An 11,222-nucleotide genomic window follows, 5' to 3' on the forward strand; every position below is an offset into this window, starting at 1 on the left:
CTTGATTTGCCAACTGACAACAAGTTCTTTATATTAATTTTTAGTTTGGATGATAGGTTATCTGGGGAGTATAATTTGTCTTATGTATATGTTTGTGCTGTTAGAATTCAACTGTCTTGGAGTCCAAATCACTCTATGACACAACCCCTGAAGCAACGTGACATGATCCTATCTGATTGAATTGTTAATTAAGTGCTTCTCATGGAGCATGTATGGCTTACTAGAAGTGGATAGAGATGTATGGCATCATACCCAATGCTTTATCTACTTGTTTTTACTTTTCAACGCTATACATTAGAAATCTGCATTGTTGCAAATTTGACAACCATGTTTTTATGTTCGTCATCTCTTCTGATTTCTTAAAGGGATAGATATTTTATGCGACTGTAATGGTGTGTAGCTTAGACCGTTGTAATTTTTTAACTGGTGAAGTATTCCACCTAACACCTCTTTTTATGTAAAATACTGATGTAGACCTATTTATACTGTTATAATTTATGCAGCTGTGTTTTGTAGTCGTGTGAGTCTCGTTATTGGCTTGTTCATTTGATTTAATTGATATTTGAGCCAATTAAACATGATTTGGTGGTTCTGTTGTAGTCGTTTGTCCCAATTGCGGATGTTGTTGCTGCAGAAAGCACTAATTTCGCAGCCTAGTTATGGAAGTTTGATATGGTGACTAGTTTGGTGCAACATCCTCACTATCCTCAGGCAGATGGTTTTGGACCGATAGATTGGATTTCGACCCTCCTGAGGAAATGAGCTTTGCTCATGCTCTGTTCATGTTTTCGGCCTATCTTTATCTCCTGCATATGAACTTATGTTCTGCTCTAGCAGGGACTGGTTTTGTGATGATGATGGGAATCTTATTGCCATGAAGACTAATGAATTAATGTCATTTACAATTTCGTTTTGGCCTGTGTTGATTCTGTAGCATTTAGCAGTTTTTTCGCTTTATTCCAATCTACATTCGGGTCCTAAATTACCAAATCGAAGGTATTCTTTGCATCTGTGCTCAAAGCATTTGAATACATACCTCAGGCTGAAGAAATCAGATGTTTAGTTTACTAGATACTACTAATATTCAATTTGATTGAGTTTCCCTCAGTAATGCAATCAATTCAGTTCATTGTGTAATACTATATATATCTGCACCCAGAATCAGTATAGTACTTACTAGTACTAGGTTTTTACATTACTCCAAAAAAAAAATTAGTTCTCGACTTCTCGGATTCAGTCTTCTCAGATGAAAAGAATTGTGCCTGGAGAGACTAGTCTACCACACTAATACTATAAACAGCTTTCCCCTCGTTAGCGTGTGCACTCGATAGAACTGTGGACTTGAAGCGTTTTTTCCTGCTAGACCGTTCTTCCACAGAAGATATTCCTGCAATATCAGATTCATAATGTCAATGATAAAAGAGCAAGCAACCAATTGAAGTGAAGTAAAAACAAGATAAACAGAGTTTACATATATTCAGAGTAACATGAAAGCACTATATTATCTTGTTTAAAAACTTCATCCCAGATAATGAGCTAAAATTCTTACCGCAAGCCAGTTTAGTAAAAACGGATACAGAAATTTGAGGGAGGAACCGAATCATGTTTCAAACTGAAGACCATTTTAGTTCGGTGCGTAAGCAGCATCTACAGGTGAAGATAATAGCATACGAGAAAATAGACTTATGTATGGAAAATGCCGTAAAAATTTTGTGTTGGCGTTATATGATCGTGCAGATTAGATAAGCAAATGAGAAATCAATGTCGAAGACTGGAAAATAAAAGCTACAAACATGATTGGTAGAGTATATGTACTTACACAAGACATCCTTGACGTGCCTTTTTCTTCTCCTTCTGCTTTTGCGGAGGCTTGATGACTACTCTGATAGCAGCATCGAAAACTGCTTTCACATTCTGCACATGGCAAAGAAAGCAGAAACTATTTACCCACATCTCAACATTTGGAGATTACAATGAATGGGGAGAGAGAGTGAAATTGGCTGATATTTTGAGAAGACATCGTTCAATTTGTAACCTTTTAGGAGGTGTTTACTTTAAATGAGAGAATGGATTGATAAACAAGTATCCAAGCTAATGCACCATTTACTTTGATGGATTGATTAATTTTGAGCTTGTTTGACCATCTTATTCTTCGAATACTCAATCTTATGTTTCACAAAATTTGATGACTTCTACCTGTTGAGTTTTTGAACTGCATTCAATATAGTAGGCGGCACCAATTTGCTTGCGGAGCTCCTCCCCCTGTGCTGTGGTAACAGGCACTAATCCAGGATGATCAGCTAAGTAATGTTTATCCTCGCGAAGATCTGTTTTACATTCAACATATAGCTTAACAGATGAACATACGAAGCATCGCTTGAAAGAAATATGATAAATTGCAAAAGAATGATAAGGTTCATGAATAGATATTTTTCCCAGATGAATATGTTTTTCTTGGCCAGCACTAGTAAAGACTCTGTGTCCCTCAACCCGCACCCCAACCGTGTGTCCACAACACACAACAGAGGGACAGAGGCAAAAAAACGTTGGATAGTGAGAGCAAGAACAGGTTAGCAAAGCTCTGTAAACAAGAGATTTATGTTCTTTTCCACACATGAAGTCAAGTATCTAGGTGGGATTGGAGAAAATTCTTACAAGCATCCATAAGATATCAAGAATTTCCAACAAGAGCAAATTCAACAATTTTCAATGGCGTAATTTCCTCAGCATAACATACCTAGTTTGGTGCCAACAAGGACAATTGGAACCCCAGGAGCAAAATGGTTAAGTTCAGGGATCCACTGCCAAAATAATGCCAAGTTAAATGCTAATTCAAGAAAGGATATACCAAGAAACATACACAGATCTCAATGCTCTACACTGATCTTCACCTTCTTAAATATGTTCTCGTAGCTAGCGCGGCTGACTAATGAAAATGCCAAGACAAACACATCCCCTCCTCTGTAGCTCAGAGGCCTCAACCTATTGTAGTCCTCTTGGCCTGTTAATAAGATCACACATCACAAAAACTACTTTATTTTCTCAACTTCAAGAAATGGTTCATGATGTTTCATGTGTTAAAGCCATATTCAATCAAAAAAGGTCAGCTTATTTCAGCTGGGAACATGAATTACCTGCTGTATCCCAGAGGCCTAAGTTGACTGTAGTTCCTTCAACAACCACATTTGCACTGAAATTATCAAACACTGTTGGTATATAGTCCTAATTTCACCAACAAAAAAGATAAAAAGAAACAAAATTAGTAGAATCGCCCAAGATTTTAAACCGCCAAATATTTAATCAGAAAACTGAGCTTGCTAAAACCTAGATCACAAATTTCAAGAAAGATACCTACAACAAGAGGTGGATGAAATCAAGATATGCCCTTTTGTCTTTATATAAAAAAACAGATGATAGAAACAGAAAAAGCTGCAAATCCCAGAATCCCAACAAACACTAACATAAATCCGTCAACGAATATAAATCTTGCCAACAAGAACACGATTCTTTCACTACAGTTTCGAGATAGAGGACTGACAGTGGGAAATTTGTTACTGGTGTAGCAAATAAGCATACAAGTCTTGCCAACAGCACCATCACCCACAGTCACACACTTGATGAATCTTGAAACGCTTGAAGACATTGTAGCATCACCGCACACACACACACACACACACACCGTTTTTCAAGAAAACTGTTGAAATGGTAGTCAATGACGATAACCAAGAAAGCCAACAGTAAAAAGATTGCACTTTTTCACTGCCCTGGTGGTTGGAATGGTTGGGAAATGAGGCTATATTATATGGGCCAGAGAGAGAGTGAGAGAGTCAACTAAGCCTAGGTCACATGATACTTATCAATACAATAACCTTTTTCTACAGCAGAGTTTGTTGAAGCTTTTAATCAATTTTAAGCTGTGGCGCTTTAAAGACTGCCCCTTTTCTGCCTCTGCCACATAATTGATTGTTGCAACTTAAGTTGGTTGCATTGAAACTCCGCAAAATGAATTAAATAGACAAGAATTTTATATATGTGCATTTTTTAATATTTTTTCTTGCCCTATTTGTTGTTTGATCATGAGAAAATTGAACATTGTTCAACAGTACATTTATTAGTCTCAAACTTCTGGAACTGCTTGGTCAGTGCGTGGGCCCTTCGAAATTATCATAAATAAGTTTAAATTTTTTACTATAAATCTTGTACTCTGTTAAGGTTAAATTATTTTACAATTTTGGAATAATCCATTAAAGATGATGCTGTAAATAAGAATCATAAATTACCTTTACATTAGTTTATATTTCTATTTTTTTTTCTTCTAGAGAAGAAATAGGAAAGTGACTTTTAGAGAAAGAAAAGGGGCCACAATTGTACATTACATTTTGCAAACTCATCATGAGTTGCATTTCTGTGATTTTTCGAGAAGAGGGCTCATGAGTTTTGTGTTGCTTGAATTGTGATTGTGCTAGGACTAAATTCATGAGAGTTGATGCTAGGAATAATAAATATATAAATAATTGTTTTAACTAAATTGTTCCTCTATACAAGGAAAAAAGGGAAATGCTATGCAGCCATAATGTGGCTGGCCATAAAGTGACATTTTAGTAAATTTTGATATTATTGGCTATTAATGATTCAAATAGGTTATTAATTGCTCTAATAACTTTACACTATTACCCTTTCTATTTAATTGTAGTTGTTTTTTAGTTTCATTTCTTTATTCCGATTTTTACATTTCTTTCTTTTATTCATTTATTTTTTACTTTTCTGTTTTCAGTAATTTATTTTTAAAATCAAATAGTCTATAATATTTTTATTATGTTATAGTTTAAGATTATCAAATATACTAAAATTATAGGGTGTATTATAATATAATTATATAAATCAATATACTAATTATTTTGTATATACTATGATATAGTTGTGTTTACATAGTTATTCTTTCCTTTTTATTTTAAACACATTACGTTAGTTCTAACTTAAATTTTATTTTAAAAATAATAAATCTTAAAATAGAATAAATATTTTTTTAAACATGAAATTCCCATTCCCATAAGTCTCTGGCAATCTCCCACTCTCTTATAAAAATCAAAATCATTCCCATATTGCATTTGTATATTAGTAATCTATAAGCCTATAATATTCTTTCTTCGTCCCTCAATAATATGCATTTTTTAGTTCGTCTCACAAGAATATATACTTTCTAATTTGGAAAACTTTTTTCTCTCAATTGAAGTGAGAGTGTGAGACTCATTCTCTTCTAACAATACTTTATTAACTTTTGTCTTCTTCTTCCTCTCTCTCTCTTACTTTACCAACTGTGCATTAAAATATGTATCAAAATGTAACGTTATACATAATAGTTTATATGTTTATATACTTCCAATTAAGTTGTGATATAATCTAATTAATAATAATAGCAATTAATATTATTACTATTAATATAGACTATAATACTATGTGCTACTCCGTTACTACATAACTTAACATCATTACCATCACCATCATCATCACCATCACCGTGTACTCCATAAGTATTAGCTTACAACTTTTACTTATTTCAATAATTTAATTTAAAGAATAAATAAATATTTAAATAATACAATGACACATATATTTTATATTTGAATAAAAAGTAAATCATGATTTCATATTTTATAATTCATGTAAATATGCTAAACCACTAAATAAAGTAAATCATAATAATATTACCTCTGAGAATCCACTCACAGTCTACATATTAAAGCATTTATCTTTTATGTAATATTATTTTCATATTTTAATATATTTACTAACAAATAAAGCTAAAAATAAAAATTTGAATTTATCATTGCAATATGCCAATATTTCAATATCGGACCAATACTTTTATTCGTGCGTAAATACTTATCACGATGCGTTGGTATTATAAATATAAGATAAAATTGAATTAATCATGTAACAATATTAAATTTGATTTTGTTTATATAAATTTGATGCAACATGAGTTAATGTATAATCCAATTGAATAAATTATACTAGTTTCTTCATATTTATAGTATGTCATAATTAAGGGTACATTTGTCCAAATAAAATTTATACTTTTTAGAGGTATTGATTTCACCGAAATGACATTAAATGCACTAACTTTTATTAATTTTTTTATTTTTATGACTGACCATAATGTGGCCATTTAACACTACTCAAGAAAAAAAGTGTATATGTGCATATTTCTTAGTATAATATTACATTTAATGCAAAATTTCTTAATATAGCATGTAATGAAGGAGGTGGGTGGAAGCCAGGTTGCCATTAATTCTCCTCACATAGGGACTTGGACTAGTCAAGATTTTGTTGCCTTATAGTATTTCGAGACCTTTAGATTCTAACTGAAATTGTAACCCATACATTTATGTGGGTGTATTATTATGTATATTGGCAGTAGTTGAAATTAAACTAAGGGTACCGTTTTAGTTTGTTGCTATAATCAAATAAATCAAGCCTTGATTTATGTAACGAGGGAATGAAATTTTTCAAGAATTACATAAATAAAATAAGGTCCATCAGTTTGTGACGAGTCAAATATAACATTTATCATAAAAAAAATCATCAAATCAATCAATTATTCAATCGATCGATCTTGATTGAAGGAAATGCCATTATATAATATACCTTGTGACACATAGAATGTCCTGTACATGAGTGACAAATCACAAATATATTCGAAATGGATTAAGCCCACATCAAATATTTTACTAAGAAGTTCTTTGTTTGGATTGAGAAACATGCACATGGATGATGAAAGGCATGTCACAATCCCATAATATAATTGAATGAGTGAGTAGTTGTTTTGGCTCTTTCTTGCAATGGACGGATCATTGCAAAAATAAATAAATAAAACTATAAGTCATGATTGTAGGAATGTAAAATCAACAAGGTAACAACAACATATAGTACATGATTAGACAAAACAATTTGAGATTAATATTTCATATGTATGTTTGGTACGTAATGAAGAGGGCATGTTGTGGTATATTAGGTATAGGTCATTATGGATTACACAAAAATCATGTAATTTGGTAGCTAGGGATTTGAGCTAAGAGTTTGTTTATTCTGACCATATCAAGCAAAAATGTAGTGTAAATTAAAAGAATAATGCTATGCGGCCACATTATGGCCAGCCATAAATTAATTAAATAACAAAAAAAGTTGATTTTTTTTCAAATTTTTGGTTTAATACTACTTGATTTTACTTTTGTATCATCTTCATTATATGTTGCTCAACATGTTAGTGTTGCTCTTTCGTAGTTTTTGCTCAACTTATTACTACTGTCATTTCTTGATTGTTGCTCAACGTATACAGTAATTCGTGATATTAATGTGTTTTACGTAATGGAATTCAAAGATAAGTATCAATTCACAAGTCCATTCACACACATATAAGTTTATATCGGTAATTCTAATTTTTTTATACATGTAAATGAACTAAATTAACTCTTTATGGCCGACATTAAGACCATTTAGCATCACTCAAATTAAAATATGTAATGGCAAAAGGTAACGTAATCAAAGCATAATATGAATCTGGATATTTAGTGATTGCATTCAAGAATTGTAGAAAAAGGAAGTTATTAATTAACTAAGTAATCATTACAATACAAGTTGTTACTTTTGGAAATTTGTATTTAGAAGATGGAGTCAATGAAGATAGACAAATCATATCGCACTTCTTTAGGTGAGATATGGCACGCAAATCGAAAAAAGGACTCGTAAAAATAAATAATACTACTAGTACTAGTAAAAATTAAAAGAAAATCTAGCATTTTGACTTTAAATAAAGAGTGAATACTATTCATCAGCAAGATTTATGAATAATCTTTGTAGAACATCTAAGATCTTGACCATAATTCCTAGATCTTGATGAATGATCCTTTAAATACTCGTAATTAGGTTCGACCATAATCGAGTTCACAAATATTTTGGTGTATTAAAATAGCTATAACAGCTCAAAAAGCAATAAATGTGAAGCTAGGCAAATGATAAAAGGTTTTTTGATTAAAGACCCTTTTGTTGTGGGTAGGCATATGGCTGAAGTAAAGATTAAGCAACTCAATAAAAGATGCCTATTTGGTTGAAATTAACCACAAAAAGATAAATAAAGCAACGAAAAAGACTAGAGATGAATTAAATTTGCAGCCCCACGAGGTATATGGTATATAAGAAAAGTTACATGGATTAGCAAAATTTTGAGCTTTTTCTAAAAAGAATAAATAACACTAGCTCTTATTTACTTCACAATTATGTGACTCAAATCACAACCTATTAATTAAAGATGAAGCGCTTTACTAACTAAAGTTGAAACATATACTCCACATTTTTGCATTTGATTATAACTTATAAGTAATGATGTGAAACCACAAAATAAGGACTATGAAATTGAATTTTTGTTTATATATTTATTTTCACTGTCGCCCAATATTTTTTTTGATGTGGTTATTCTTTTGAAGAATAATGGGTTCTACTAATAATCTCAACCTAGAGCTTAAGCGTTTATTTTCTACTATATGAACCGGATAATTCGACAAGGGAATGGGAAAAGGCCCAAGACCTTTTTTCAACACAGGCCCAATATTAATGCTGGTATAAGGCCCAATATTAGGCCACTAATACTAATATTTTTTAGTGAGTTTAGCCATTTGTTACCGGTTAGTGATAGGTGCTACTAAGTATAAAGTTATTTCGGTTTATTACCACAACTAATTGGTATATTAATAGATATAATTGCCCTTGATTATTACTCTATAATTTATTAAAATTATTTGTCACGTGTCATCAATCTTAGCTGATTGATATTGCAATCCTAAGATTAATATTTAATATTAATAATTCATTAATAAGACGTGATTTCGTTTTAATTACAATAACATGCGTAATATTGTGTAGATATTAACATTAATTTGACCTAAACATCCATGGAAAAACATGATACGAATGCACGTTGAAGGCATGACCGAAATATATACGCAAATAAGATTAATTTGTTATTCAGAACCTCAAAGATTAAATCATAAAAACAACAAATTAACATGAAGAAATGCTGAAATCTAACCACAAACATTCACTTGTTCCAAAACTGGAATTTAACTAATGATTATTCATGGTGTTTTTTTGTTGCTTCTCTCTCTCGGGAGTAACATCTCGAGAGAGGTGAACTGGGGCTGGAACGCCAGTTCCGACCCGTGTACGACGATTGGAAAGGCATCACGTGCTACAGCGACGGGGCCACCGTCAAGAAAATCATCCTCGACGAGCTCAACCTCACTGGGCCCATCGACGCTGCCTCCCTCTGCGCGGCCGCCTAGGTAACCGTCCTCAGCCTCAACTCCAACGGCGTCACCGGAGATCTCCCGGAGGATATATCAAAATGCACCAAACTCACCCATGTGTATCTCCATGGAAACAGGCTGTCGGGAAGCCTCCCTGTTTCCCTCTCCAGGCTGAAGAATCTGAAAAGATTCGACGTCTCCGATAATGGAATCTCCGGCGGAATCCCGGATTTCACGAGAATCTCCGGCCTGCTCACTTTTCTCGCTCAGAATAATCGGTTGAACGGAAGCATACCGAATTTCAGCTTCGAAAACCTTGAGGAATTCAACGTCTCTAACAATGATCTCAGCGGCGCGATCCCCGCCGGCGGCGGGGGTTTAAGCGTGTCGAGGTTTTTAGGCAATCCGCTGTGTGGGGCGCCGTTGCCTAATGCCTGCCCGCCTCTGCCTCCTCCTCCGCCGCCGCCTAGAAACGAAGGCGATTTTTCTAAAAAGGACTACTTTATCTATTCAGGCTACGGTATGATCGGCGTGATCGTGGTGCTCCTCATCGCCTTCAAACTCATGAAGAAGAAGGTAAGGAGAGAGAAGAAAGATGCGGCGGCGAAGGGGTTCGGGTTCTGGAGAGACAGCGGGCACGATAAGATCAGCGGATCGTCGAGCGATTCCAAGGCGGGAGGCGGGAACAGGTCGGAGTTCTCGATAACTCTGGAGAGTGGGAAGAATTCCTCGTCGCTGACTGTATTGTCTAGCCCGCTGATGAATGGTTTGAAATTCGAGGATCTGCTCCGGTCACCGGCAGAGATGATCAGCCGCGGCAGGCACGGGAGCATGTATAAGGTGACGGTGGAGGAGGGCTTGAATTTGGCGGTGAAGAGGATTAGGGATTGGGAGAAATGAATTTAAGATAAGAATGCAGAGGATTGATGAGTTTAGGCACCCGAATGTGATGCCGATTGTTGCATTCTATTGTTCTAGGCAGGAGAAGCTCTTGGTGTATCATTTTCAAGAAAATGGCAGCCTCTTCAACCTCCTTCATGGTAAATAAACTCTTTATGTTTTCGTACTCTCATTCAGTTGGTTTGCCTGAGAGGTTAAGAAAGAAGGCTTAAGATCTTCGACACAGTAATATAGTACAGTATTGTCGAACGATACTGGTTAGAATTAAAGTGTAGTAAAATGAATTGGTTATAATTGAAGTGGCATATATGTTAGTGGTTTCAATTGTGTGGTTACAGGACCTGCAAGCGGTGGGAGGTTCGGTGGGGGAGCAAGCTAAACCTGGCGGCTAAAATTGCAGAAGCGCTGGCGTACATGCACCAAGGGCTGAAGGGAGATGGAATCGCGCACGGGAATTTGAAATCCTCCAACATATTTGTGAGCAAGGAGATGGAGCCCCTGATCAGCGAGTCCGTGTCCAGCCTGGGGATTGTGCTGCTGGAGCTCCTGACGGGGAAGGTGGTGCAGAACAACGGGATGGAGCTAGCGCGGTGGGTGAACTCGGCGATAAGGGAGGTGTTCGATAAGGCGGTGGTGGTGGAAGGAGCCAGCGAGTTGAGGATGGTGATGCTGCTGCAGCTGGCGCTCAAATGCATCGACGGATCAGGCCTACTCTTGCCGAAGTTGCTCGTCTCATTGCCTCTATAAGGGAGCAGGAGGACAAATCTGCTTCTTTTGATTCTCTGTGAATTGATGATCACATTTTAACAGATTTTCCACTTTGCTCAGGATTTGGCTTGGGGGAATTTCCAGTTTGCATTTGTGTTTGCCCATTTCATCTGGATTGTACATGCCATTCTTTGTTTTGGTGTTTTTTTAGTTAATGCTGAGAAATAAAATATACTACTACTAATTACATAATTATTTACATAAAAAACTAGCCACATGTTATGTAAATATAATATAATTACAAATTATTTT

General features: G+C 34.9%; 1 protein-coding gene and 1 pseudogene across 1 annotated transcript; one reads left to right on the forward strand and one right to left on the reverse strand.

Annotated features, from left to right (window-relative positions):
• Nucleotides 1-1,072: 1,072 nt before the first annotated feature.
• On the reverse strand, nucleotides 1,073-3,952 carry LOC121797959 (rac-like GTP-binding protein 3). Its single transcript, XM_042196747.1, has 7 exons — nucleotides 3,539-3,952; nucleotides 3,135-3,222; nucleotides 2,892-3,001; nucleotides 2,738-2,801; nucleotides 2,197-2,327; nucleotides 1,820-1,914; nucleotides 1,073-1,387 (listed from the first exon to the last, which is right to left on the reverse strand). Exons 1-7 carry the CDS (start codon nucleotides 3,641-3,643, stop codon nucleotides 1,360-1,362), a joined length of 621 nt encoding a protein of 206 aa, XP_042052681.1. The 5' UTR covers nucleotides 3,644-3,952; the 3' UTR covers nucleotides 1,073-1,359.
• A 5,171-nt stretch (nucleotides 3,953-9,123) lies between these two features.
• On the forward strand, nucleotides 9,124-10,990 carry LOC121800298 (annotated as a pseudogene).
• The last annotated feature ends 232 nt before the right edge of the window (nucleotides 10,991-11,222 follow it).

The sequence above is a fragment of the Salvia splendens genome, chromosome 4 (genome assembly GCF_004379255.2).
Source record: "Salvia splendens isolate huo1 chromosome 4, SspV2, whole genome shotgun sequence".
Taxonomy (NCBI): Eukaryota; Viridiplantae; Streptophyta; class Magnoliopsida; order Lamiales; family Lamiaceae; genus Salvia; species Salvia splendens.

Bases quoted from the DNA above. Each gene is read 5' to 3' on its own strand.
- LOC121797959 (XM_042196747.1), bottom strand. From the start codon at position 3,643: ATGTCTTCAAGCGTTTCAAGATTCATCAAGTGTGTGACTGTGGGTGAT. The intron at 3,223-3,538 runs GTCAGTCCTCTA...TGGTGAAATTAG, and splicing joins CCAGTAACAAATTTCCCACT to GACTATATACCAACAGTGTT. The intron at 1,388-1,819 runs GTAAGTACATAT...CTGATATTGCAG, and splicing joins GCACGTCAAGGATGTCTTGT to GAATATCTTCTGTGGAAGAA.